Source organism: Podospora pseudopauciseta, chromosome 4 (genome assembly GCF_035222475.1).
Source record: "Podospora pseudopauciseta strain CBS 411.78 chromosome 4, whole genome shotgun sequence".
Lineage (NCBI taxonomy): Eukaryota > Fungi > Ascomycota > Sordariomycetes > Sordariales > Podosporaceae > Podospora > Podospora pseudopauciseta.
Genome location: NC_085894.1, coordinates 1,590,729 through 1,617,347, shown reverse-complemented (window position 1 = coordinate 1,617,347; position 26,619 = coordinate 1,590,729). Strand labels below are relative to the sequence as shown.

At 52.5% G+C, this 26,619-nt stretch overlaps 10 protein-coding genes across 10 annotated transcripts; 3 read left to right on the top strand and 7 right to left on the bottom strand.

Annotated features, from left to right (window-relative positions):
• Positions 1-18: 18 nt before the first annotated feature.
• On the bottom strand, positions 19-2,996 carry QC763_409830 (uncharacterized protein; the record flags this gene model as incomplete). The annotated part of the gene is made up of 3 exons (XM_062912612.1): positions 19-908; positions 965-1,667; positions 1,723-2,996. The coding sequence occupies 3 exons, from the start codon at positions 2,994-2,996 to the stop codon at positions 498-500; spliced, it is 2,388 nt and encodes a 795-aa protein (XP_062765608.1). The 3' UTR covers positions 19-497.
• A 452-nt stretch (positions 2,997-3,448) lies between these two features.
• Positions 3,449-4,869, bottom strand: ARP6 (Actin-related protein 6; the record flags this gene model as incomplete). Its single annotated transcript, XM_062912613.1, has 2 exons — positions 3,449-4,356; positions 4,425-4,869. The coding sequence occupies 2 exons, from the start codon at positions 4,867-4,869 to the stop codon at positions 3,449-3,451; spliced, it is 1,353 nt and encodes a 450-aa protein (XP_062765607.1).
• Positions 4,870-5,047: 178 nt separating this feature from the next.
• On the top strand, positions 5,048-8,916 carry QC763_409860 (uncharacterized protein). The gene is made up of 3 exons (XM_062912615.1): positions 5,048-6,483; positions 6,572-7,361; positions 7,437-8,916. The coding sequence occupies exons 2-3, from the start codon at positions 6,910-6,912 to the stop codon at positions 8,794-8,796; spliced, it is 1,812 nt and encodes a 603-aa protein (XP_062765605.1). The 5' UTR covers positions 5,048-6,483; positions 6,572-6,909; the 3' UTR covers positions 8,797-8,916.
• On the bottom strand, positions 5,084-6,172 carry QC763_409850 (uncharacterized protein; the record flags this gene model as incomplete). Its single annotated transcript, XM_062912614.1, has 1 exon — positions 5,084-6,172. The coding sequence occupies one exon, from the start codon at positions 6,170-6,172 to the stop codon at positions 5,084-5,086; it is 1,089 nt and encodes a 362-aa protein (XP_062765606.1).
• Positions 8,917-11,951: 3,035 nt separating the features above from the next.
• On the top strand, positions 11,952-13,691 carry QC763_409870 (uncharacterized protein). Its single transcript, XM_062912616.1, has 4 exons — positions 11,952-12,519; positions 12,587-12,645; positions 12,732-12,792; positions 12,853-13,691. Exons 1-4 carry the CDS (start codon positions 12,080-12,082, stop codon positions 13,130-13,132), a joined length of 840 nt encoding a protein of 279 aa, XP_062765604.1. The 5' UTR covers positions 11,952-12,079; the 3' UTR covers positions 13,133-13,691.
• Positions 13,692-14,679: 988 nt separating this feature from the next.
• On the bottom strand, positions 14,680-15,224 carry QC763_0064530 (uncharacterized protein; the record flags this gene model as incomplete). Its single annotated transcript, XM_062905896.1, has 4 exons — positions 14,680-14,688; positions 14,834-14,926; positions 14,987-15,025; positions 15,159-15,224. The coding sequence occupies 4 exons, from the start codon at positions 15,222-15,224 to the stop codon at positions 14,680-14,682; spliced, it is 207 nt and encodes a 68-aa protein (XP_062765603.1).
• Positions 15,225-15,269: 45 nt separating this feature from the next.
• QC763_0064520 (uncharacterized protein) lies at positions 15,270-17,244 on the bottom strand (the record flags this gene model as incomplete). Its single annotated transcript, XM_062905895.1, has 3 exons — positions 17,056-17,244; positions 16,501-17,033; positions 15,270-16,440 (listed from the first exon to the last, which is right to left on the bottom strand). The coding sequence occupies exons 2-3, from the start codon at positions 16,788-16,790 to the stop codon at positions 15,270-15,272; spliced, it is 1,461 nt and encodes a 486-aa protein (XP_062765602.1). The 5' UTR covers positions 16,791-17,033; positions 17,056-17,244.
• Positions 17,245-18,401: 1,157 nt separating this feature from the next.
• QC763_409890 (uncharacterized protein) lies at positions 18,402-20,729 on the top strand (the record flags this gene model as incomplete). Its single annotated transcript, XM_062912617.1, has 1 exon — positions 18,402-20,729. The coding sequence occupies one exon, from the start codon at positions 18,402-18,404 to the stop codon at positions 20,727-20,729; it is 2,328 nt and encodes a 775-aa protein (XP_062765601.1).
• QC763_409900 (uncharacterized protein) lies at positions 20,685-21,404 on the bottom strand (the record flags this gene model as incomplete). The annotated part of the gene is made up of 2 exons (XM_062912618.1): positions 20,685-21,035; positions 21,097-21,404. 2 exons carry the CDS (start codon positions 21,402-21,404, stop codon positions 20,960-20,962), a joined length of 384 nt encoding a protein of 127 aa, XP_062765600.1. The 3' UTR covers positions 20,685-20,959.
• Positions 21,405-23,026: 1,622 nt separating this feature from the next.
• QC763_0064490 (uncharacterized protein) lies at positions 23,027-25,979 on the bottom strand (the record flags this gene model as incomplete). The annotated part of the gene is made up of 2 exons (XM_062905894.1): positions 23,027-23,273; positions 23,338-25,979. The coding sequence occupies 2 exons, from the start codon at positions 25,977-25,979 to the stop codon at positions 23,027-23,029; spliced, it is 2,889 nt and encodes a 962-aa protein (XP_062765599.1).
• Positions 25,980-26,619: the final 640 nt, after the last annotated feature.

Genomic DNA, 26,619 nt, shown 5'->3' with positions numbered 1-26,619 from the left:
CGAAGATGGAAACCGGAAAAAAAAAAGGAAGAATTCCTTGGTTGATTAGAACCGGATGACGGCCTATGTAATACACGGCGCAAAAGACTGCGAATAGGCGGGCAGCCTTTGGTTCGGCGACGGTCGGGCTGCCTGTCCTCGCTCTACACTACAATATTGGGTAAGTATGCATGGCAAAGAGGCCTCAATAACCACAGAGGCCACCTGCAAGCCAAGAGCTGCGACGTAGACTCTGTTATCACTTCAGCCTCGCTGCTTTACAAACGTGACAACCGCCTAAACATCTGAAGAGTCAAGGTGAAGGGACGCAAAAGCATAAGGGGTGTCGACACAGACCCAGCCCTACAGCCGCGGTCAGGGAGCTCGGCTATCCTGTTGGGTGGAAACCCTGACGCCCATGCTCCAACTGAGTAACTACGTGCCCCAAAAATGGACATGATGATGTTGCCCGCACTTCTCTCGTAACTCTTGCCAAAGATGTCAAGTGGTGCCCAAAGTCAGGGCCGCCTCCTGCTACCTCGAGGATTGCGGCGACGGTCGGAAGTATAATGAGACTGATGCGTTGGGTGCGACTGATGAGACTGATGATGAGTTTGCTGGTGAGATCGGGGTCTTGTTGAAAGCGGCGATCCCGGCTGCTGGTTAGCCAAACTCTCCAGGAAACTGCGCTGCTCTTCAAAGCTCGAGTAGTTGCCCCCCATGATGACACCGAGAATGCTGCCCTTTCCTCTGCGAGGATCCTCCGCCAGGGACCGCATCTTGTGTCGCAGATCGTCGTGAGCCCGGGCGAACAAGGCGAAAATGCTGCCTGTGTTGCTGGACCCGCCTGAGATGTCATTCTCTTCATTGTTGGGGTCAATGATGGAGAGCCGGTCGTAATTCTTATATGCAAACGAGTCCACTTGAGTCTGTTCAGAGTTAGCCATGGCGAATGGAGTGGCCTCATGCAAAGGAACAAACTAACCTTTCTGATATAGCCGGGCGGGTCGAGGCGAATGGCAACGTTCTGGTAGTCAAACTTGTTTCCGTACAAGTCGAAAAAGTGCATCAGGAGGTCACCGAGGTGACGGCGCGTGTCCATAGCCCCGCTCTGCACTTCGGGCATCATCTGGAGCATGCTCACGACGAGGCAAATGACCGAGAAGCCACCGATTCCGCCATTCACCGGTTCATTGAGACCTCGCATCAACAGGAAATGCTTGATCAGAGTCACCAACGCAGGCATTCCCGGATATATGTCTTTCCAGGCCAAAAACGTTTCAATAGCAGTGATTCCCGTGCTGTTCTCGAACGAGATGTCAACCTTGAGGCCTGTTTTCTGGTCAACAAACTTGGTCAGTGGGACTTTAGCTCTCGTAATGACTTCGATATCATCTTCCCAAGCCAATCCTTCTCTCAAAAGAAAGCTCTTGAATTGCCAGAGATGCTTCTTCAAGTTGTATTTCGCAGGCCCGCCGTGCAGGTAGCTGTCGGATACCATGACCATGTCCATGTCACCGGTTGGGAGGTAGAGGCCAGATGGAAACGAGCCAAAAGGTTGCATGTCCGAGTCACGCCAGTATCGGCGACAGAATGATCTCATCCGTTGCACCAGATCATGACGGAGGTGCTGCTCAAATTCTCGGGGTTTGATATAGTCATAAAAATCCACGATCTCCTTGTGAAGCCTTACGGAAGACAGCATTAGTTGCGGTTCATGTAAGGGGTTCAAAACGGACATACCAGACTATGGGATCTTTCGAATCTGAGTTGTCCATTCGTAACCAAGGAGTGGCTGACGTATGAGGAAGTGCTCGCCATTCCGGGATGATGTGCCCCCCCGAGGGCGCCTTGGCCGGTCTCTTGATCCTTGTATGGGGCATTTTTATCTGATCGTCATGCGTGCGTTTTCGGCTACCCAACGCAGCAGGGGTGGGATCGGGCATCAGAACCGGAACTCTAGATGGCCTACCAGAACCAGTATCCTTGTGGGGGAGAGTTGTGTCCTTGGCTGCAGGGGCACTCTCCAGCCCTGGTTTGCGTGTAGATACCAGATCGGATTCCTTGATATGCTCGCTGTCCTCGCTGTCATGGCCATCGTCACTGTCATCAAAGTCAAGGGAGATGAAGTCAGCAGCCTCACTAGGGAGTGATGTCCTGGTCTCCTTGGCCTGAACACGGGCCTTGCGGATCAGTTGCACAACGTCTTTCTTCTTTTGGCCAGAAGTCTCCGGTGGCAAAGCTGTGTAAGGGTCGGGGTTGGACCACTTTGGCACATCATCGGCAGCCGACTGGTCGATCGAAACCCGGGCTCGTTTGCTGGAGGGTTCAGCGTCGCCGTTCTCTTCGTCACCAGAGATATCCATCTCGGCCTCTTCGCTATCTGAGAGCTCGTCCACATTTCTGTATGTTACGCCGCCTTGCTCGTCAAAGAATGCTTGCTCGTCACCAACATTGTGGTCGGTGTGAAGAAGATCTCGCTCGGCAGCCACAAATGGTCGCCATGGTTGGCGAAACTTCCCGCCTCGGCCTAGACGACCTCGGGCGCCTGGGCCGCTGCGGAAATCACGCCCTCCACGGCCACCTTGAGGCCCCCGATCATTACGAAGTCTGCGGTTGTTCTGGGGCCGGTAAGAGTCCGGCTCCTGCTGCAGTCCGACAGGTTTCTCTACCCGAAAGGTGAAGTCGCTTTGCGGCATACGGTAGTTGTCGACACCCGGCGGGGGCGGATACGAGGGCTGAGGAGGAGGATTGTATGCTGGCGGCGCGGGTGCGGGGGCTCCGTAGGACGAGCGGGAGTCGTATCCCTTGTGCTTTGAATGGCCATAACTGTTCGATGAGGGACTGGGAGGGCGATAAGAGTCGCCGTTGTCCCTGTAGTCTCGGCGGGGCGGGGGGGACGAAACGCGGGCACGCGAGGAGCGGTCACGGTTGTTGCGATCATTGCCGTGGCGATAATCGCGCGACTGGCTGTCGTAGCCGTGTTTCGATTGTTGTCGCCGTGAGTTGTAGGACATGTTGGTCGCCTTGATCCACTGATGCCGCCGAGGCGATGTTGGTCGGACGTTGATTCTGGCGACCCAAGCTGAACGCGCTCCGACTCGACCGTCGGGTATCCAGATTTTGAATTCAAGGTTCAAATTCCCAGGGAAGTGGACAAGGCCAAAAGTTACCTTGGCGTGCGCCAGGCAAGCTTGTAGTAGCGCTAAGGCCTAGATAAAGCTAGCGCAGCTGCCCCACCTGCCAACCGAGCAACCTATCAAATGCTAAATGCACACTCCAAATGGCTCAAATGCTTGGCATCTCAATCTGGTGGAAGTGAAAGAGCTACCGAATACCTTGTGGCTTTAAAGGCCAGTCAGGTTTTCTGCCAAAAGAATGCATTACTATACAAACAAGACAAATCTTGGGTCTGTGTGTGTGTGTGGGGTGGGGGGAGTATCATAGCTAAGTTATATTTTACATGTTTTCATCTTGATGTATCAACCCCAAGCCCAAGCGCAAACTTCCGAGCCACCCACGCGGCTCCGTGTTCTTCATATTCTTGCTTGGTCACTGCCAATCGGTCTGCGTGTTCATGCCTGGCAAAGTTGGCAGCACCCAGCCAGGTGCTGACAATGGGGTCCTCGGGACGGGCTACCCGGACCACACATTCGTCCGGGACTCTTTCCAGCAACTCAACCTGAAGACGCTGGATAAAATTGACAAACTTTGCGTTCCCTCCTACCACCACTATATTGGCCAGCAGTCCTGGCCACAGCCCAACAGGGAGGACCGAAAGTGACTGCATAACCAGATCCGCCAGTCCAGGCTGCCGAAGCCCAATGTCGGTCGGATTGAACAGCACCTCGGGCACAGAGAAGCGTTCATTTCGAAGAGTCAAGATATCCTCGGTGGAGACGGCGCTCTTCCTTGCCCGAGCGGCAGCACCTGGCTCGTGGTCTCGAACAATGCCGTGAAATCGCGTGTGGGAGTCAGGGAGCACATAATCTTTTGCGATACCCCCACCGGTGGCGTAGTCCTTTCGTCGTTCTCCTCGCGTGCCCTTCCACGTCTTGTCAAGGTCTCCCTTGAAGTCCAGAGAAACATAGCAGGCGGCCTCCTTCATCTCGTTCACAATGTATGTCTCGTTACGCATATCGAAGTGGCGCACAGAGAGTAGGCGGGTAAGGTGGTTGGTCAGCAGCTTGCCGCCTACATCGAGTCTCCGAATGGCGGTGTGTAGCGGCCTTCCTTGCAAGATGGGCGTCATGGTTGTGTGGGAGTATCCTGAATCTACCAACAAAATAACTTCGGCGGGTACATCAATGATAGTATCGGGGGTCCTTGGGGTGTGGAATATGGCCTGTATGTCTTGGTAGGCGTTGAACGAGGGGCCTGGTGACCAGACACTGTCAGCATCTGCGCAGAAAAAGAAGGGCCCAAGAGGACAAGGCAAAACACACCGATGCCCCGATAATAACTGGAGAATCCATACTCTTCAAATACAATCTGGTCACAATGTGTCTGAAGAGCTGGTAGCGAGTTTGGCTGCTCAGCGAGCACCAAGCGGGTTGTTGAGGGATCGCATCTTTGGGGGGCTTTGTCGTCAAAGAAGGCGCGGTCCCAGATTTCTTTCTGAGCTTCCCAATTGACGATAAATCCTTTCTCTACTGGCCTCCGGAAGGTAATCTCGCCAAAATCCTTGCACTTTTCCAGCTCGGCGCCGACATAGGTCTTGTTGTGGCGGTCGCGGGCGATGCAGTTAGGGATGACGCGGGGCGCGTTATCGCTCGTGTCGTCGTCGACGGTGACAAAGCCTGCCTTGATGGTGTCAGCCCCATTATCGAGAACTAGGGTTGACGACGGCGGCGCCGGGCCAGCGGACTTTGGTTTTCGTCCTGGTGCCATCGCATCTTGTATGCAGTGGGAAAGCTGACGTTCTCAGCCAGCAAGGTTCCTACCAACCCGTCAAGAACAGCTGCCGGCCCGGCTCGGTCCGACGATGCCAAGACTGATGGACACTCAATCGTCTTTACACAAACCGCAACAATAGGGACTGGCAGGCTCTATCTATTATACATTTGGTAGCAAGGATGCGCTGGGCACAATTTTAGCCGATGGGTCACAGGCACTCAAGTCGAAGGCTTTCTCCAATCTTTCCAACCTTCAAAAGCTCAGCTTCCTTGTTCAGAGCATCAATTTCGGCCTGCACAAACGGGATGCCTTCAGCGAGCCTCTTCTTCTCCGTCAATAGCTCAATCTCGCCCGGAAAATATATCCTTTCCACGCCCTCCATTTTCTTTGAACTCACCACTCGATGATACAACGTTGTCATCCGGCCTTTAAACTCATCCATGCTCATGAACAAGTCCGGCTTGATGGCGACAAGGAAATGTCCGACATCACCGGGCTGAGACATGTCATAAGGTCCAGTGACACCGCCGGCAAATGCTGAACCAGAAAGAACACCTGAAAAGACATCCATCATGATGGCCAACCCGGACCCTTTCGGTCCACCCATGGGCAACATCACACCTCCATCGAGTGCCTTATCCGGGTCATTCGTTGGTCTCCCTTCAGCATCCAAGGCCCAGACCCCCGGTATCTTCTCCCCTCTTCTCTTCGCCTTATGAATCTTTCCTCTCGCCGCAACCGAGGGCGCCATATCTAATATGAATGGTATCGACCCTTCACCGCCCGGCGCACCACAGGCAATAGGCGAGACCCCCAGCAGCTTCTCCTTCCCACCCCATGCCGGAAGAGCAGGAGATGAGTTGGTGAAAACCAAGCTCATCATCCCGGCGTCAACAGCTTGCTGCACGATCCAAGCCGACATGCCAAAGTGGTTGCTGTGCTTGACGCTGGCCATTCCAATGCCGAGCGTCTTGGCCATCTCGATGGCTGTCTTCATCGCCAAGTGGGCTGCGGGGAAGCCAAAGCCATTATGACCATCTACCTGAGCCACAACCGGAGTAATTTGAGTGAGAGTGGGCTCTGCTTTGGGATCAAGGATTCCATTGCGAATGCGGGCGAGATAAGATGGCAGACGGTTGATACCGTGGCTTTCGACGCCACGCAGGTCGGCTTGGACTAGGCCCAGGGCGACGGTTTTGGCATTTTGGAGGGATACTCCAGAGGCTACGAGGAGCGAGACGACAAATAGCCGGGCATCTCTGTGGTTGACATGGACGTATTCTGGTAGTCCTCCCATTGTGACTGATGACACGGGCAAGGGTGATGGATACTCGGCGGGTGTTAGAAAGGGGGCCGGTCTCTTGACATATGTTGCCATTGGGTCGAAGAAGCCAACGGGGGAACGGTGGCACACGGGCCCCGCTTCACTAAGACGGTAGGTTATAGGCCCGGAGAATAATGTGGGGATGAGTCAAATTCCTTGCTGGAGATCCGGGGTACCAGTAGCCACCAAATGCTTCTTTCAACGTCCAAATCAACCTGAGACCATCATTCTCTAGCAGCGGTTATCTTATATCAAGTATACCTCTCGGAGCCGTTCGATTGTCTGTAAGTGCCGTGCTGGAAAAAAAACCCCACAACTGTCTATCTCGGCACCATTGACAGGGCGGCCAACTTGCAACTCGCCGAACCACAGACAACCTACCGTAGCGAAGGATCTCAGCAAAGTCCAGAATTACATACCCATGTAACTCCCAGTGTGGTTCCCTCGTTATGAATAGCCGAGACAAGGCCGGGCTCCGGACTTGCTGGCCAGTCACAAAATTTCTCGGTTTTGCAGCACCTGCCTGAATGGGATTCACATGTAACACACAACAAGTACAACGTTCACCTTTGCACTCGCAATGAGACCGACAAAGTTACATCAACGAGATCGACGAGCAGCAGACGTTCAACTGCCGGACCATGGTTCAGTGACGCCATGGGGCCACGCCGTCGGATAGGGCAGATCGACGTCCCTTCTGTCTACCTAGCATGTCACCGTATCACCATCTCTGCGTGTTCACAAGAGACACCCCACCTCATATGGACTACTTAGGTAGGTGTGATCCTCCCAGACGAGTTTCCTTTTTCATCTGGATTATCTGCGTTCTGCTTTTTTTTTCTTTTTCTGCTCCTTCGTATTTTGTTTTGCCGTGTCAGCACAGAATGGCGGGGGGCGTGAAGAAGCCTGTGAACATCTTTCGGCTCCAGGATTTGGGCGAACCAAAAGAAATCTTCAATTGGAGATTATGGTTTGCCGTGTTCTCTTTCGGCCTTTTGGGCGCAGCACGAGGCGTTGACGAGGGCTTGATCAGCGGCGCCTTCAACAGCAAGCACTTCCAGGGCACCATCAATTACAGCTCCTATACCGAGGTTAAGCAAGCCAACATCAAAGCCAATGTTTCCTCCATGGTTCAACTAGGGAGTGTTGGGGGGGCTCTGATGTAGGTCAAGGTTCCATCTGCCAACTACCCTGCGCGTCGCCGGTCACGCGTTTGTCATGCTGACTTGAGCTTCAGCGCCTTCCTCATCTGTGACAGGATCGGACGCATCTGGGCTACACGGCAGCTCTGTCTGCTGTGGGTGTTGGGCATTGTCATCTTCATGGGAGCCAAAGGCAATCTGAGCGCCATATATGCTGGTCGGTTTATCGTCGGACTTGGCGTTGGACAAACACCTGTTGTTGGTCCTGTCTACATTGCGGAAATTGCCCCGGCCAGTGTCAGGGGGTTGTGTACATGCATCTTCACCGGTTTTGTGTACTTGGGCATCGTCTTGGCATACTTTACGAATTACGGCTGTCAAGTCAACCTGGGTGATACAACGGCAGCTCGCTGGGAAGTGCCGACAATTTTGTATCTCATCTTTGCAGTCTTGATATTTACTTTAAGCCTCTTTCAGTACGAGTCTCCGCGGTACCTGATCAAGCAAGGTCAGCATAAGATGGCCGTTCATGTCATGGCTCGTCTTCGAAACCTGTCCCCAGAACATAACTATGTAACTCAGGAGATCAGCGCCATCACGTCAAGCCGTTTGGAAGAGATGGATGCAGCTGTGGGATCTGGATGGATGGGAATCTTGAAGGAGGCATTCACTGTCCCAACGAACCTCTACCGCGTATGCCTCACCATCTGCGCACAGATACTGTCACAATGGTCTGCTGCTGGTTCTATCACACTCTACGCCCCAGACCTGTTCAACATTCTTGGGATAACTGGAACAGACAGGACGCTTCGGGTGACAGCTGTGTTTGGCATCGTTAAGCTCACTGCCGCCGTGGTATGCGCCCTCTTCCTCGTCGATTTCATCGGCCGAAAGCGCTCGCTGCTTATTGGCATCACCTTGCAGGCTGTGTCGATGATCTACGTTGCCGTTTTCCACCCTGCAGTCCCCGAGTTGGGCATACAAGAGGGCTATCTCCTCAGCCCCTCGCAGTCAGGACTTTCCAAGGGTGCGATTGCTATGATCTACATTTCAGGTTTCGGTTGGGCGTTGGGATGGAACAGCATGCAATATCTACTCACGGCGGAGCTTTTCCCCTTGAGAATCCGGGCTTTTTGCACCTCACTCGCCATGTCGTTTCATTTTGCCAATCAATACGGGAATACACGGGCTGTGCCAAACATGCTTCTCCAGTTGGAACTCGGAGGTATCTCACCAAAGGGGACATTTTGGTCCGTTGCCATCGTTACCATTCCTGGTGCGGTATGGGTGTTTTTCATAGTGCTGGAGACGGCAGGTCGAAGCTTGGAGAGCATGGACTCGCTATTCTCACTGCCTTGGTACAAAATTGGGAGGTATGGAAAGCGGAATGCTGATTTGGGTGACTTGAACCGCCTCAGGTTGGCGAAGAAAATGTCATTATCGGAAAGGCCATGAAGGATGAGGTCGAGAAGAAATGATTAATCGATGACCTATCTTTTTTCTCTTTGATTATTTTGATTGCTATTGCTGGTTATGTTGGCATTATCATACACTTCCGAGATCACGGATGTGCCGAGATCGGAATATAGTAGTCCCTGATACTCTGAAAGCGATGGCCGCCAAAAAGGATATCTTGATCGGATCTCATGGGACGGCAGTTCCAAATTCTAACGAGCTCTCGACACCATCTTCTGACCGAATTAGAGTCTCGCCAACGAATGCCCATTTCGATACTTCACACCATACTGCTGACTACCAAGACCACCTGAACATGGCAAGAGAGGGCAGGATTCAACATTGTCAGTCAACAAAGCCCCCAAGGAATATGCACGTTTCAGACACACTGGATCCGGTCCGTAAACTCGCATAGGCGCCCAGCTCTTCCACTCACTCTGCCTCATAACAATCTCGTGTGGTGTCTTACTGAATCAAAGGGTCCTCGCCGTGTCGCCTGACGAAGCTGGCTGAACGAAGCCAAAGCGAGGGGAGCCGGACAGTCACTGAACAGACGAAGGAAGTGGTTGATGGTGGGGCGGCACGTACTGCACGGTCGATAATACAACAGGAGCATGACCAATGGCAACTGAAAGGATGGATGACGAATCAGCGTCCCGTTCAACGCTTTGAACCGTTTCCCCCAACTGACTGTCTTTTCGAGATACCAAGATTCTTCAGCCATTTTCCTGATCATCAAGACTGAGTCCGGAGCTTCCCGTGTCTCTCTTGGCCCTGCACGCATCCACGCTGGCCTCTTGTAGAAGTCCCCGAGAAGCGATACGGGAAGATTGACGAGGTTTTGCAACACCTGATTGGTTCGCTCTGGTTCATCCCATCTTTGAATTGTGCGGTTACATCACGGCTATCACCTCGACTTCCATACATGCATGTACTCTCAGCGCTTGCTCATGACCCACCCGCACCCCCTCTACCTCTCAGCCCTTCAAGCCACGGCGCATACAATAAAACGGCTCTTGGAATCGAGACAGTGGAGGGCTCGCGGAAATGCTCGGTCCAGCGATCATGGTGTGTTCACCGACGTCAATCAAGTGCCCTTCGCGCCCGGCGAATGGAGAATGGAGAATGTGACGACTGGGGAGGTTAAGGCTGAGTCTGGTCTATGGTACGGTACTTGTATCCGACCTGGGCATTGAATACGATTGCAACCCCCCCCCTTGAAAACCAACATGCATCCCTGCCTGCAACGTGCTGACGGTCTGGGTAGTATCCGACCCTGCGGTTGCCTAATAGCGAACATGCATTCGGCATGGCCGGCACTGTCTCTTCCCGGCCAGAGTGCCAGCTTTTGCTCGCGGAAGGTGTCAAGATTGACAAGATGTCACTTGGAGATGGTGGAGCTGAGAAGGGAAGTAGCGAGGACGGGGACCTTGCAGCCATGCAGCTGGGCAAGGCAGATCAGCCAATCTATTGTCTCTCCGATACCACCAATAAATCTCGAGCGAATTTCCAACGGGCTCGCTGCAGACTGCAGACGCCTCGCATCACGCATCACGCGCTTTCAACTTATTCCATCCTCCACTTCCTCCTCCACCTCCTCCCCCATCATCGCTGGCTGCATGCGCAGGAAGATCACCCGTCTGGATCGAGTGCCCTCGACTCACCGAATCACAGGCCTCACACTCCGACCCCGCACAGAACTTGGCCATGCCAGAACGTGGCCACCACCACGCACACTCCCAATAGTTCGCGGGAGAAACTGGGGGCTAATACTACTCTGGCATCGTCAGCCGCCCTGCTACACCCCACGCTGTGGACTCTACATCCGACACTACCTCGACGCTACCTAGGGTAGTCAGTCCCAAGACACCCTACCTCCCCCAGCCTCCGAACGCCTCCCAAGCCTACCAAGGCCTGTCTACCTCCCTATTACGTCCGATACTGGACTACTACCGACATCACGTCACATTTAGCTACCTCTGCTACGCAGTAGTGTCGGATTACGCTTTGCTGAGAAAGGAAAATCTGCATCAAAATGCGTCAAGAAGGTCTGGATGCCCAGCTCACGGCCTTTGCGCCACACGAGAACCGTTCCTCTTTCTTGTTCCCATGTGTCATTGAGTGCCTCTTTGATATCCACATCACATCGCCCCGTCTGACAGGAACGGTTGCGGCACAGAGCAGGCTTGGACCTTGGCAGTCTTTCTGCACCGCACCGCCCCTCCCCCCCTACCGTCAACACCGTCGATACCCTTCAACTCGTCCGAAAACCTGGAATCTGCTCCGGTCTGGGGGCAGGGGTAGGGGTGCTGAAGGAAGAAGCCCAGTTTTGAAGGAGTGAAGGAAGGATTCTGGATGTGGTGCAAGGGTAAGCTGGATGGAACCTTCTTTCGAAGCCTCCGGCTGGTTCGGTTCGTACTGAGCGTTGCGTGCCGCAGACGTTGCCATTCCGAGACAGCCCGTGTTGATTTTCTCACTGCCGTTGCCGTTATTTTCCATACCCATAGGTTGTGTTTTGCGAGATGGAAAGCTGAGAGGCCGTCCGGAAGTGTTGAGGTTGGCGTCCTCCCAGATACAACAAGTAGCAGCTAGTCGCAGCAATTTATGTTTCACACCATTCCTGGCCTAGAACCTCGCCCCTGACTGCAGCTCGCTTCCTCTTCACCCGCGCTAACTTTGTGACCGACCAGCTCCTCGGGGCACACTTCGTCTTTGGCCGAGGAAACCCAGTCATCAATGTGCCTCTTTCCCCTGGAGCCAATGTGGGGAAACACAACAGGCACGATTCCATGTTCCTGGAGTGATGCCGAGAGCAATACATCTGGAAAAGGAAAGGCTAGCCCGGAATATCGACTACATTCCATGCAAGTCTAAGGCCAAACTTGGCCCCGGCGCGCTTGAAGGTGTGGTAGGTGGAGGTACCTATGACTCTGACTCGACTTCAGATGAACTGATCTCGCTCCGCTAAACCATTCACTTTCTCTTGAAGAACCCCACTGGACGTCGGCGCAGAGCAGACGATGGAAGAACCCGTCCGCGTTCGTCGTGTTCCTTCAAAACCCTTCCCCCGACTGCAAGAAGATATAATAACCTCCCCCCAAGCCACCCAATCCTTCCGCCCAATATGAAGTCTTGATAAGGCCGCAAACCTCAAACTTTCACCCGAATTGCATCCAACTACCACCTCGCCTGTCTCCTGGCGTTGCTCGGCTCTATACTTTGCACTCTATTTTATATTGCTCAACCTCTCTTTCCCACTTGCCCACCCCCCTCTATCGTCGCCATGAGGTGGTTTCAGTTGCTTCTCCTCGGCTCGGCTCTTCTCCTTGAAAATGCCACCGCCCTCAAGTACGAGGTAACGGGTACCCGAAAGGGTGTACCCATCCCCAAGGAGCAGATCAAGTTCGCACCCTACCAGTTTGGTCGTAGCAAGAACAACGGTCCGGGTGCTGTCCAGCCTGCCCCTACCAAGATCAAGAAGAAGAGAGCCAACCCCATCTCGAGCAGCGCCAACTGGTGCGGTGCCGTAAACCACTCGCCAACCACCAACAAGATCAAGAGCATCCATTCCTTCTGGCAGGTTCCGGGCTGTACCAAAAGAACGGGCCAAACCTATCCCCAAGCCGCTGCTGTCTGGATCGGCATTGACGGCAACACATGGCCCTCGGCCCTGCTGCAGTCGGGCACTGTCTGTAAGATTGACACTTCCACTTCCGCCACAAGGTGAGTTTACTCTTTGAAATCGTAGACTGGATGGATCGAGTATCAGCTTGCTAATTAACTGTTCCAGACACGAAGCTTGGTGGCAATGGGTTCCTGACACTGCATTTACCATCTCGACCATGCCCCGTAAGTCTTGCTCTGCCCTGCCTGCCCTTATCACCTGAGATGTGAACTCCTTTTGCTAACGTGACGTGTTTGCTCTCCACCTATAGTCGCCGTAGGAGACTGGATCGAAGTCACAATCAATACAACATCTGACACCGCAGCCACCATGTGAGCCTTTTTCCTTCCTTCATTCCTTCCACATGATCAAAACCAACACCTCTTCCCTAGCAAATTCGACAACGTCAGCCAGGACGAACAAGTCATCGTCAACGTGACTTCTGGCCCGACCCTCGCCCGCAAGGACGCAGACTGGGTCGTGGAGAGGCCCTACTATGGATCGAGCCTCGCCGGCTTTCCCAGGTTCGACACGACTTGGTTTGAGGACTCATATGCCACACGCACGACGGGCGGCAACCTTGGGATTCTGGGCGCGACGCAGTACCAGATTCCGAGTTTGTGCAATTCGACAGAGTATGACAATGCCAATTCGGTTTCTTTCTCGCTTTAAGGGTTTTTCCATTCTTTTCTCCTTTTGAAGGGATGCTGGGGGGTTAATGGGATTAAGGGGGGTTGGTTTTTCCTTTTTCCATCGACATATCTTTTTTTTTTGTCTTGGAAGTCATGGGATTGATTACCTACTGGGTTTTTTTGGATATGGTTAGGGCGGCAGGTGGTGGGTTAAGGGCTTATTTGAGATACCTCTATTTCCTTTTCTTTATTATATCCGGCTAGTATAATTGTGGCAGCTCAAGTTTGGGTTGTTTTGAAATCTTATAGGATCTTGGGAGGGGACTTGGTTGCATATTTTGTCTTGTCCTGTCTGGGATACTGATTCTGGGAGTTGGATATCAGCCTTGTGGTGTTGTGAAGTGTAACGATAATAGGGGTCTCATATTAGGTTTCTGTTATTGTTTTGTCTTGGTCGCTATATATGCAGGGGGTGGCTTTACATGATGTACCTTTCAGCTTGTCATTGGGCAGATGTGTTTATGCAAGTGTGGCTTGTCAGGTGATGCAACCTGAATGATGAGAGGCGTCATATAGGTCATTCAGTGAATGGAAAAGAGCAAGTTTTTTTTTTTATCTCTGAGCAATGATGACCCTCTCTGTCAATTTTCATCTGTTGTATGCATAGGGGTTCATATCTAGCAGATGTGAGACATCTTTTGATGGGAGATGGCCAGTGCATGAAAGTCAGGGGTAAATATCATCTGCATCATGTAGATGGTCAAGCTCTGGATAAAATGATTGGTTCTACAAGTCAGTAAGACTGATGATCATTATCAATTTGTACCTTGATAAAAAGAAAATAGGGATCCTACTTTTTTTTTAGATCTATTGGCTATCTTGTGAGGTATGATCACTTTTGCAGTGCCAGTTATTTTGTCCACGCCGTGATGGTTTTCTCTCAAGATGACCTTCTATCAGAAAATTGCCATTAGGCTCTCCTAGACACTCCTGAAAATATTTCTCTGTGACAGAGTATTCTTATCATAGACTCGTCCAGGTTTCACAAGAGTGCCGCGATGAAGTGCAGCTGGCATAGGAATTCATCAGGTCAAAGCACACGGAGATCAAGCAATGCCAGTGAACATCACAAATTGTAATAGCAAACTTCTCATGTGGTGCTATCGGCAATTTTGGCAAGGTGGCATGAAGAGTCACAAAGTGATTCCTTTGAGGTCGCGCTGGTAGGGTATCATTTGATCATCAATCATACAGAGCTGAGATAAATACAGTTGAAAGTCGTCAAGCGACCTGCTTTCCCTTGTGTTCTCTTGTGGCCTCCAAATACAAGTACCGATTGTACCAAGAAACCATATCGTTTCAGACAATGATATGGAAAAGAAAGGGAAGAGCGGAGTTGTGGGACTGGGAAGGCCAGTTAGGTCCGAACAAAAGAGGAATCTAATCTGATGACCGGGCTGTTGTTAGGTATGGACCCGGGAGGGGAGTGTTTCCAATACTAGAAAGTTCAAAACATCTGGGCGTAGAATAGAAGCCCAAGAAAGCTCGCAAACTCTCAGTAGAGCTCCCGGAATCGTCTGCTTCGTCCTACACACCCTACAACATTGGTAGTTTAGTAAAGTTACTCCAACAGGTCAAGATGACAGCTTGTGTTCTAGACACTAGAGAAAGGCTTACAATCACACTGGAAGAAATAGTTAATTATCTGGTCTCAGTCATGGGGAGCCGGAATGGAACTTACAGAAATCATATCAGATCCTTCATTGTGGATGAGGCAGTATCCACCACCGCATCTTGTGCACATCCGCTGTGTGCTTTCAATGCAGTCTTTGCACTAGCTGGGTGTCAGTTGAAGAACCTCTGGAAATAAGCCTTACATCAAAGGTCAGCCTACGTTCATGCCACATTCCCAACAACTCTTCAGGACCGGGGGCTGTTGAAAAACAGTCAGTAACTGCAAATCAGGGTGCGTTCTGCGTGCATCACTGGTCAAGACAACACAACAACAATAACAACAATAACAACAACGGGGACAACAAAAGCGCAAAGCCCAAAGGGACATGGACCTTTTTGTACAACGTCTCCGCATACTCATGGGATCTTTGGATGGCAGGGCTCGCTCCGCAGTGCATCGCATCTGGGTCCAGCTAGAATGCTCGACAGCCAGCTCTCTGGCTTTATGCAGGCTGCTCGCTGCCGGCAGTCACAGAAGCGGTCGAGGAACGGCAGAGCGAGCACTTTCCATCGGCGCAAAACCCGTCCAGTATCATGGGCCCCGAGTCTCTGTTGTCGTTCTCTCCGGTAATGGTGGGGGGGTTGCTTACATGGTCCCCTGAATTCAATCCAGCATGGCCACTGGATGATCCTGCAAACGCCCCGACATAGCACGTCTCGCACCACCATTTGTTGCACCCGGCGCAGTACCTGTCTCTAATGCAGTCAAAACAGCGTGGGATGAAGCGCGCCTTGTTCTGGTTTCCCTTTCTCAGGTAGGAAAGTCGGTGCCGGACCGCCTGGCCAGTCGGACACATTGCAGCGCTCAGGGTCGAAGAATGCATCGGAGGCGGGGGCAGCAGCGGGAACCTCCCAATGTCGGCCATGGAAGTATGACTAGACCTTCTTCCCTCAGTATCTCTTTCTTCTGGATAGATGTCTTCTCCCCACACTGTAAAACCTTCGGGTGCAGAGCCACATCCCTCACAGCCACCGAGACTGTGAGTGGCCACGTTGAAGTGAGGGATCAATGCAGATGATGGGGAGCCCGCGGCTTTCAGAACATCGAGGTTAACCTTGCCCCATGCCAGCGAGTTGATATGCCTGGGGCTGGTGCAAAGAACTGAATCAAATGCAATCATGCCATCGCAGGCCACAAGCGTAGAGGCCCAGTCAGGGTTGATCCGACACGGAAACTGGCTGCCACGGCGAGAATACCACGCCTCAAGTTCCTCAATGAGAGAAGTCGTCAGTGTTTGTTGGCTTCGCGTGTTCCAGGCTGCTGCTACCGCGGCCGGACTGGTAGGTGAAGGGCTCCGGGAGCTCTCCTGAGGAGGAGCCGCCTCAGGTACCGGATCCTTCGGACCAAACACATAGAGACCCTTGAGCCGTGGTGTGCCCTCAGGTCTGGACTCTCGGCACGCATATTGCAGTGTCTTTTGGAGCTTTCGTTCATTCAGATTCTTGACATCGCGGATCGATAGAATGCGAACCGAAAATGCCGGATCAATGAGGATGTCGTGGATGAGCTCGGCAGTGACAGAAAGACCATCAAGGGTCAAAACCTGCACATCCCGAAGGATGTCATGCCGTCGGAGGTTGGAGAAGATGCCTCTCAGAGGTCTCGAATAGAAACTGGCAGGGGAACATGAGGTCAGCCTCCTGTCGGACCATGCACGGAGATAACAGACTCACTCGTCCTCAGTCAAGGTTTCGTCAAGCTGAACATTGCGCCAGGTCTGGCCACCCCGGTCAATAGCATCACTGTCAAACTGGGCTGTCTTGACGTTGCCCAAATCCAGGCGGCGGAAGACTTGCGGGGTATGGTAGATCAGGAAACGAAATGCGCGCGATGTGGCAGCCAGATTCAAGACATCGTAGCAGGACAGGTACGGAGCTGTTTGGGAAAGGACTAGGGAATTGGCAAGCAGTTGAAGTAGTGCGGTTTCTTGAATCTCTGAAGGTAGAACTTGGTCTCTGGCCATCGTAGGCTTGAAAGCTTGTCGTCGAGTTGGTTTGGTAAGAAGGATAGGAAGGTTTACGAGGATGGAGCTAGGGGGAAGGGATCAAGTCAGCAAAGCGCGGGGTCAGCCTGTAGATAATTATATAGCTGACGACTTGACAGGATGGGACGATTAAGTCCGGAAGTCTGGATCGCACAAGCGAAGCTGTCAAGGCGGTCGCAAATCAGGAAGTCGAGAGGAGGTCGGTCGATCATCGAAGCCAAGGTGCAAGGGTGCTCAAGCAAAGGTGCAAGGGTGCTCAAGCAAAGGTGCAAGGGTCCATGCCAGGAGGGCTGGGCGGTTCGAGCGTCAAACACCCATGTCGATATTAACCTTAATCGTGGAATGTAATTGTTCAACATCAAACGATCTGCGCCAGATTGCGCCCAAGATCTTGGTTGGCCTTCCAGGTTCTCAAAGACACGTTAAAGGGCATCCATCATCTGCCAGCTGGCAGAATGGCCGTCCCAAGATCAAACCCCTATCCTCTTACCTCTTACCAGGCGTGGAGCTGGCCGAGACACTGTTTGAACGGGCCGAAGAGGTTGTTGCAGAAAGTCGCAGATGGGTTGCATGGATGCGAGTGATTAGCCGGCTTTAGCGTTGGGGTTCACGGGGGTTCTGGGGACCTTGAACATAATCCCCCCAACACACAGCGGGGTGTCCCCCCTCACGCTGACCACATTCTTTGCCCAAACAGAGTGATTTCCCCTCCTCGTCCCACGCCCAGTCTCGCCCGTCTGGAGAACGACGTCGGGTCGCACTGCCTTAGCTCGCTGTGGCCTCGCTGTGGCAAGCGGCACGAATCGTTGGTTTGTGGAGGGGAAACAAGAGGTCAACTGAGCAGGGCAGCAACGAAACACCATCCAGCTGTGGGACACGTGTATACCTGTTGAGGTGTTGAGCTGTCCTCTCTGTTCCTTATCTTATCGCAGCTCCAAGTTCCAGCTTGTCATCTCACGGAGATCTGGCCAAGTGCTCCATGCAGCAAATCCGGTGGATCTGCCATTCATTGGGCCATTCGGCATCTCCAAAAGAGGCCTGGTGCTGTTCTCGACCGCGGGGGTTTCCCCACAATCCTTCTTCGAGGTGGGATTGGCTGAACAGGGGCCAAAGGCAACCGCAGACAGCGCGTTTAGGAAAGTTGTGCACGGAGCTGACGGCTCCCGAGAGAGAGCTGAGTTTGCACTAGGGGCTTCAGGACTGCTTCCACGCTGTCCAAATGTGCTGATAAGGTAGGAACACCACCCGTAAGTTCCGCCGTAGCTTCATGTTATGGAAACCTCAGGCATAAACATGGTACCCCACGCGCTGGGTCTCGCTCGGGGCCCAGGCCGTTTTAGTGGGGGGGCGTTGCCAGCAGGCATCAGCTATCAGCTGGCTGATGACGATGTCCGGTGATGGAATCTGCAAGAAACCGCTGACTGATTGTCGAAGGCTTTTTTGTGAGGTGATACCATCAACGTCAACAGCTTTTCCGCCATTGAAACACGTTCGTTTCCCTTTTTTGTTTCACGATATACCGTACACAATATCAAACCCAACCGCCATTCTCGATTTCTTTGGCGCTTTCCAGTTCATCGCGCTCCCAACATGACATTCAAGCCAGAGCAGCTGAATTGGTCGGCATCTCTACGCATCGCTCATCCATCCCCATCCGCCTCCAAGGGTTTGCAGGGCGATAAGATCCTGCTTCCGCAGTCGGCTCTTGAACAGCTTCTGGCAAGAGCCCCTTCGACCTTCACATCGTCGACGTCGCACACTTTTACTGCCTTCGATCCTTTCAACCCCTATGCCGTATCCGATGCCAGACGAGAACGTGCGCAGTATCGCGAGACTAGCCAGCAATTACCTCACCCGTTGATGTTTCAACTGGTGAACCAGAAGAATGGAAATTCTGTTTACGCTGGTATCCGAGAGTTTTCGGCAAACGAAGGCGAGGTCGCCCTCAGCCCCTACCTGATCGACGCACTTGGAATACAGCACGAAGACATACAGCAAGAGCCAATGTTCGAAGACGAAGTGGTGGGCCTTACGGACGATGAACCCACCAAGACAGAAGGGCTGAGAATAAGTGTCAAAGCTAGGCAGCTCCCGAAAGGCACATACGTTAGGCTACGACCGCTTGAGGCTGGTTACAATCCTGATGACTGGAAATCCCTCCTTGAAAGACAGCTCCGCGCAAACTTTACCACACTCACAAAGGACTCAATTCTGTCGGTTCATGGAGTGAAGGGAGAGGAGTTTCGGTTCCTGGTCGACAAGCTCTTGCCGGAAGGAAGTGGAATCTGTGTTGTGGACACCGATTTGGAAGTTGATATTGAACCCCTAAACGAAGAACAGGCTCGCGAAACCTTGCGTCATATCGCTGCCCAGTCACAGCGTGCGCCAGGAACGGATGCTGGTACTTCAATCGGTCACACGATAGACATTTGGAAACAGGTTGATGGTCAGGTTCTAGATGGAGACTATGCCGATTACGACTTACCATCCTGGGACAAATCTCGCCCGGTCGCCATCGAGTTGACAATACATGGCGACCACGAGGTCGACCTTTTTGTTAGCCCCAAGTCTAACCGTCAACGAGCATTACCCAGGGATACAGAGCACGTCTTTGGCGACTTCTCTTCGCCGAAAGATGGCCTGAAGCGCATCGTCATTCAGCCTACCAATGCTGAGCTTGAGGGGGCAGAAGCTTTACTTGTTTCCGTTCACGGGTTCTGCCTTCCAGGCAAGGATGCGGTGGGATCAGTCCCAGCAAAATACACTCTACGTGCAAAAGCTGTTGACGCACAAGGCTCTGTGACAGCTCCCATCGACCTGAGCAGCTCAGCACCCAAGTCCACAACGGAAGAACAGTGCAGAAACTGCCATCAGATGGTACCCAAGCAAACAATTGTGCTCCATGAGAACTTCTGCTTGAGAAACAACATTGTCTGCTCTCAGTGCAAGAACGTGTTCCAGAAGAAGTCGGCCGAATGGGAAGCTCACTGGCATTGCCCCGTGCATCCAGAGGCCTATGGCTCAAGCATGCTGAGCAGGTCGAAACATGACTACGTCCAGCACACTGCGCATACATGCACTGCCTGCGGCCCATCGTCTCCTTTCACCTTCCCCTCGTTACCAGAGCTGGCCCGCCATGCCACCACTAACTGCCCCCACAAACTTATACTCTGTCAGTTTTGCCACCTCGAGGTTCCTCAAGAGGGCGATCCGCTCGATCCGTCTTCAGAAGCGGAGACAGTACTGTCGGGTTTGACAGCTCACGAGAGAGCTGATGGCGGGCGCACAACCGACTGCCATCTTTGTGGCTCCATCGTCCGTCTCCGAGACATGGCTGCCCATGTGGCTCATCACGAACTTGACAAGGCCCAGAAGCCAAAGCCAGAGTTGTGCAGGGGTGAGCTTTGTGGTCGCACACTCCACGGCATTGGACCTCGAGGCCAAGTCAATGGTGGGACTCAGATGGGTCAAGGGCCTGGAAACAGTCTGGGGCTTTGCAGTCTGTGCTTTGCGCCACTCTATGTCAACATGCACGACCCAGAAGGAAAATCGTTATGCCGCCGGATTGAGAGACGCTACCTCGCCCAGCTCACGGCAGGTTGCGGAAAGAAATGGTGCCAGAACGAGTGGTGCAAAACAGGCCGGGCAAACCGTGGGCTGGAAGCGCTGGGCACCAGTGTTTCGACTGCGCTACCGTTGGTGAAACCGCTTCTCGAGGCGATCACTGACCACAGTCAACGCATGCACTTCTGTGTCGATGAGGCATCGCAACGTCGGAAAAAAACGGCCGAGATTCTTGCTGCTGAGGGCGTATGGGATCTCGAATGGTGCATAGCTGCCATGGAGGCAGAGGGTGGGAATCTAAGCAAGGCACGGGGTTGGCTAGCAGACTGGGCGCCAACAAAGGTTCCTAAATAATGGTATATTGACCAGAAGACATACAGAATTTAATAGCATTTCGATAGGGGCAATCGGTATACAGGAATGACGAACGGATGATACCCAAATACATAGAGCTTGCTTCACAGCAATGATACCACATTGCAGGAGTTGGAGGAAATAATACAAGATCAAGTACTCTTCATTCTCGGCCTTTTCCCTCCTTCGATCCCTGGTTGATATTACTACTTCTTTATCGAAAGCTCGTTCTAGCAATTGGCCGGGTGATCAACAGTTCCATCTTCCTCATCAGGCGCTGCTGAGGGCTCGTGGAGCTTAGTGGGACTGGAGCAAGCATTATGTTAGCTTCCATCTCAACTTTGTGCAAGACACTGGCTTGGCTCACGCAGCAGCTGCAGCTGTCACAGGAGGTGCAGGAGCACGAGGTACAATTGCACTGGGAAGGCATGTTGTAGGAGTGTGGTTGACGGTTGTCGACTGATGGTCTCGTGTGTATCTTTGTGGTTTTGGTAATTGATAATGAGCTGGTGTGTATACCGAAAGAGGTCTGAGTGGGAAAGGATAGGATGGAGGGAAGCTGGAGGAATTCCAGAGCTTTATACACAAGCCCATCCCCCAACTTGAGGCTGTCGGCCCCCTCTTCTCCAGACTCCCGAACCAACTTCCCGACTCATCCTCAACCGCACCGATCATGATATGCAAGAGCTTCTAGCCAACCTCGGTTCCAATCAAGTGGCGTCCATGTTACGACTTTGTCCAAGACAACCAAGGGTTGTCTGCAGCTCTTTCCTACACAGTCGCAACTCAGGAGCCAATGACTTGTGCTGCTCACATATCACATCAATATCACGGCATGACCCCATCAATCCTCAACGCGGCCAGCTCAGTGGCCGCTCCTCGCCGGTTACAACCCCAAAGCCGGGCTAGGAAGCAATCAGCATCAGAATCTGGTCCTTTAACGAGATCATGCATGCACTCCCACATATTCGGGCATTGGCAAGGAAGAAGGAATAGCTGATTCGATAGCTTGTGTTCGTCACCTGGACATGAACGGAGCCTTATCATTCCGATATCACATATCACCAAACATCTGCCGTCGTCCAGACGAGACACTGCATGACAACAGATCACCGGTACGGCCTTAGATAGAAGGTGAAAGCGGGACAGCATATGCAATGCAAGTTCGAAAGGGCGTCGAGGGTAGATAAACTCGGCCCTGAGGAACGCTTGCGGGAACCAATCCGCACCCATACGATCATCCAAGATGGTGTGGCATATTTGATGGCCTGGTGTGAGTGGTCGTCTGCCTGCCTGTTCTGTGTAACACGGCTCGGTGTCCCGTTGCTTGGCTTCGTGCGTCTGGGGCGGGCACCAACCGGCAGCCGAGCCACGGGCCGCGCACTTCGGCATCTCTCTTGCCTTCCGGGTCGGGCAGAGAAAAGAGGGCTGGTTCTATCCCCTCTTCTGGCAGGTGTTTCGTACCGCTGATGCCGCCGTGGGGGAAATGGGGTCATCTGATAGTTAACGCTCCATTCACGCCTCGGTCTCGCTTCCTGTCAGAAGCGGGCGTTGAGGGGCAACCGGGTAGACCGCAAGTGGCGTCAATGTTTGCCCTTCTCCCTCTTCCTCTTCTGACTCCTGACCCGCTAGACTCGAGATGGGTGGTGTCACAACGGATGCTCCAAACTCCTTGCCGGACGCCATCCTTCCTATCTCATGCAGCCGGGCTTGTTCTGCTTCTAGCCTCCCCCCCTCCTATCTCGTCCTGCCTGCCTTTTCAACCACTCTTCTCCTTTGTGCTTCCCATACGTCACGGTAGATCGAACTGTGCTGCCCATGGATGGCCAATAGGGGCACAAAGCTTATAGTTCCGGCAACACAAAATATCACCTTACACTACCTGGCTACCTACCACTCATATTTCCGGGGTTGGGGGGGGGGGCACAGCCCATTGTATGTGCTTGTCTCGAAAGACATTCGAGATGCGCCACACTGTAACCGAAACCGGGCAGTTCTTGGCATCTCCGATGCTCGACATGTGTTTGCCACCATCTTCAACCCCATGGGGACACTGTTGTTGCACTCAGAGGTAGCAACAGGGAGAGGGCACCAGCAGCGAGCCAATACCTGAGCCAGGGTACCGCATCCACACTCATGACTGGCCACATCTCTCTGCCTTGCACAATATATCCTGAGCATGCACCGGTAAGTCTTCCTATTAGAACTGTTGGCCGCCATTTCCGCCGAATTCTTGGGCATCTCGTGTTCCTCGCTTTTGGGGTCTTAAGGTTGCCGAGGTTCACCAACAGGTCAATTTACTCAAGCGGATACGAAGGCCGCTTTCGAGAGTGTGTATAGCAACCGGTGAAGAAAATCGTGTCACATGCAGATAACTCAATGTGCCAATATAGTTCTTCCACAGCTCTTTCGATGTTGACACCCGCCTCATGCCAGAGGATGCCGTCAACCGGGGAATACGGCGTCTCTTGTGAAACATTTCGAAGCTGATACATCATATTCTCCCCATAATCAGTCGCGGGCGAGGCCGATGATTCGCGGGGGCTACAGAATTGCCAGCCAAGGTGGACATTGAAGAGAATCAACTCACTGCCCTTGTCCAACAAACGTCCATTCCAGCTCTCGAACCTTTATCCCCTCCAGTTGCACCGTCACAATTTCCCCCGGGACGACATCAAAACCATTATCCCTCAGTGTAACTCCCTCTTTTTCCGAGAACACAAATCCCTTCACTGGCTTCGTTGTCCGGATCGTCACTTCGTTTTCTGCCGGGTACTCCAGGCGAAGCCCCCTCTCACTCAAGTCCAAGTACTTGATAGGGTCTGGCCAGGAACAATCGCTGCTTACTTTCTCGTTGTTGATCCAGAGTGAAACGTAGATCACGATTGGTTCCTCCTGCTTCCCTTCCCAGTTGAGTTCCGAACTCAGCGAAACGTCAGTAACCCCGTTCGGCTTAATTGATACTGTTTTTGATTCAGGGATATCAAATAAGATATCCTTCCCAGTAGCAACTGATATGAACCTGGTCCTCACTGTTGCCTCTATATCTTCCTTGTTCGGGTGAGTAGTTCCATCAGACGACACCCACACATCATACACCACTTTTTTGGTCGACAAGGTCGGATCAACATGACCAGTGTGTTTCTTCCACAAATTATCCGCTGGTCTCATTGTCCAATCCCAAAATGCCCTGCTCACTCCCACTGCAATAGGAGCCAACGCGCGCTTCATGGCGTACCAAGCTGGCTTTTTGATACCATAGTAATCCACCACGGCCCATGAAATTGTTGGCCAGCAATCATTCAACTGCCAAACAAGAACTCCCCCGCATTTTCTCCCATTGCCTCCTTGTGTCTGCCAAGCTCTTCTCCAGGACTTGTACGCCGTAGCCATGGAGTCGGCTTGCAAGATTTGCGTGAGGTGGATAAACCCCTTGATATCATAAACGAGCCGATAGTTCTCGCCAAGATACGCCATAAGTCTCCTTTCGTAACCGATGGCCTTGTTGTGAAAGTCTAGCGTCTTGCTCCCTGGATAGAGTTCCTTGGGGTCGGTAACGAATCTCTGCACCGTCTCAAAGTGAGGATAGGCCTCCATCCCAAACTCACTGACAAACCTCCCGCCCATTTCGGGTAGGCACTGAAATGGTTTTGCCTCGCCGTGCCAAAGGTTCCACTGGTGTATGTCTCCCACGGTAGGATCTACTTCCAAAGTGGTTGAAGCACCGGTTCCAAAGGGACTGCATGGGTGGTATAGAAGAGTGTTTGGACAGGGTGACTCCTCCCTGACGATCCGGGGTAAGAGCTCTTCGTAAATGTATCTTGCCGGGAATGAGCTCTTTAACCAGGATTCTGGGTCGTTGTCTGAACGATTGTTGTCGAGCTGGTATCGCTCTTGAATTTGATAGTCTTCGTTGCTGCCGCACCACAGCACAATCGAAGGGTGGCTTCGGAGACGTGTAACATTTTGTCTTGTTTCCATCTCGATTGACATCAAGAATTCGGGGTACGTCGGGTAGGAGGCGCACGCAAACATGAAATCCTGCCAAACAAGGATTCCCAACTCGTCACAGGCGTCATAAAATGCATCGTGTTCGTACACACCTCCTCCCCAAACTCGGATCATGTTTTGATTACCGTCCGCAACCGCATTTTGTAGCCAATTCCTGTACCGATCGGGGGTAACTTGTGACAGGAAGGAGTCGGCAGGAATCCAGTTCGAGCCAGCAGCGAACACATCGATGTCATTGACCCGAAAGTAAAACGAATGTCCATACCCATCCCGCTCCTGGACCAACTCTGCCTTGCGGAACCCGACTCTTTGATTATGCTCTGCCAGAACCGTCCCGCCTTCGGCATCGAAAATCCTCACTCGCACGTCGTACAAATTCTGACCGCCGTACCCTTTCGGCCACCACAGCTTTGCACCTTCCAACCTGACCATCGATGCTGAATATTCCCACGTCTCAGGATGCTCCCCATTCTTGATCAACTTCCCCTGTTCTCCTGTGAAAGCAACCATTGTTCTCCCCTGAAAGTCAACTTCCACCTCTGCCCACCCTGCCCGCCCAACAATCCCAACCCACAACCCAATCTCCACCTCCGGCTCCTCTCCGCCCTCGCTCAAATCAACATTATATTTCACCGCCACCTCCCCAATCCTACTCTCATACACCTCTATTCTGACCGGCCTCCAAAGCCCATACGTCATGAGTGTCGGCCCCCAATCCCATCCCCAGTGGTACTGAGCCTTCCTCACCGGGCCCCTGCTCACTTCGGTCTGGTGCACAATAAACTCATGCTCCGGATGGTCCTTCACCAACTGCAGACCCCTCTCCCGTGCATTATCAAAGGTAATCTCCAAGATGTTCTCTTCTTCCCCGGCGACAAAATCGTTAATATTCACCCTCCAACAAACAAACATGTTGTCTGTCTGTTTGATTACCCGGCCATTCAGGGTGATTGTCGCGAAAGTGTCCAGGCCTTCAAAGACAAGGTCGATGACGGCATCGGGGTTGTGGGCGGGGGTGGGGAAAGTGAGGCGGTAAATCCATGTCTGGTCGGCTACCCAGGAGGTGGCGAGTTCGTTTAGGTCGAGGAAGGGGTGAGGGAGGAGGGAGGAGTTGATGAGTTCGGTGTGGATGTCTGAGGGGAGGTGGGGGACGGGATGCCATTTTGTGGGGGGGTCGCCCAGGCGGTGAAATTGCCAGTTGGTGGTGAGGAGGTGGGTGGTGTGTGGTTGGGGAGGCATTTTTGTTGAAGGGGTTTGGAGGTGGTGAAAAATGGTTGGTGGCTGTGAGTAAGGTAAGAGTGATGTTTTGATACATATGTATGATGGTGGTGGTGGTGCCCAATCATGATGAAAATGGGAAATTTACCCGGTTGCGGTTATGTTTATCCAACAGTATGGGTCGCTCTTCCAGTTTGAGCAGTTGTGTGCTGGGAAGGTGCGATTAGTTATTTCCGTGCCATGAGGCCTCCTCGGTTGCCCAAAACACAGTATGCCTTCCTTCCCGACAACCTCAACATTTTTGCATTGCTTGGTACCAAATCCTCAATCATTTTCATTTTATCATTTTCCCCTTCAACAATGCCACCACCATCAACAGAGTCAACAGCTTGCCTTGATCAACCTAGAACAAGATGGGTTGAGAACCACTTGACCCCCCGCTCAGGAGCCGTAAGCCTGTGCCCTTCTTCGTATATCGTAGCTATCACGCTCACCAAATATCAAGACTTGTCCCGGCTCTTCCCGGGTACTAATGGCAATTTCTACCTCAAAGCATCTCGCTCAGGTTGACGGTGTGCTACGATACAGGGGCCTCGATCTGCGACGTAGAAAATGTCATCTGGCGTTCTGTGACGAGAAAAACGCCGGAGATGTGATCCGG

Coding starts and splice junctions, on each gene's coding strand:
- QC763_409870 (XM_062912616.1), top strand. CDS start 12,080: ATGAGGTGGTTTCAGTTGCTTCTCCTCGGCTCGGCTCTTCTCCTTGAA. Junction 12,646..12,731: donor TACCATCTCGACCATGCCCC/GTAAGTCTTGCT, acceptor CTCCACCTATAG/TCGCCGTAGGAGACTGGATC. Junction 12,793..12,852: donor TCTGACACCGCAGCCACCAT/GTGAGCCTTTTT, acceptor CCTCTTCCCTAG/CAAATTCGACAACGTCAGCC.
- QC763_409860 (XM_062912615.1), top strand. CDS start 6,910: ATGTCACCGTATCACCATCTCTGCGTGTTCACAAGAGACACCCCACCT. Junction 7,362..7,436: donor AGTGTTGGGGGGGCTCTGAT/GTAGGTCAAGGT, acceptor CTTGAGCTTCAG/CGCCTTCCTCATCTGTGACA.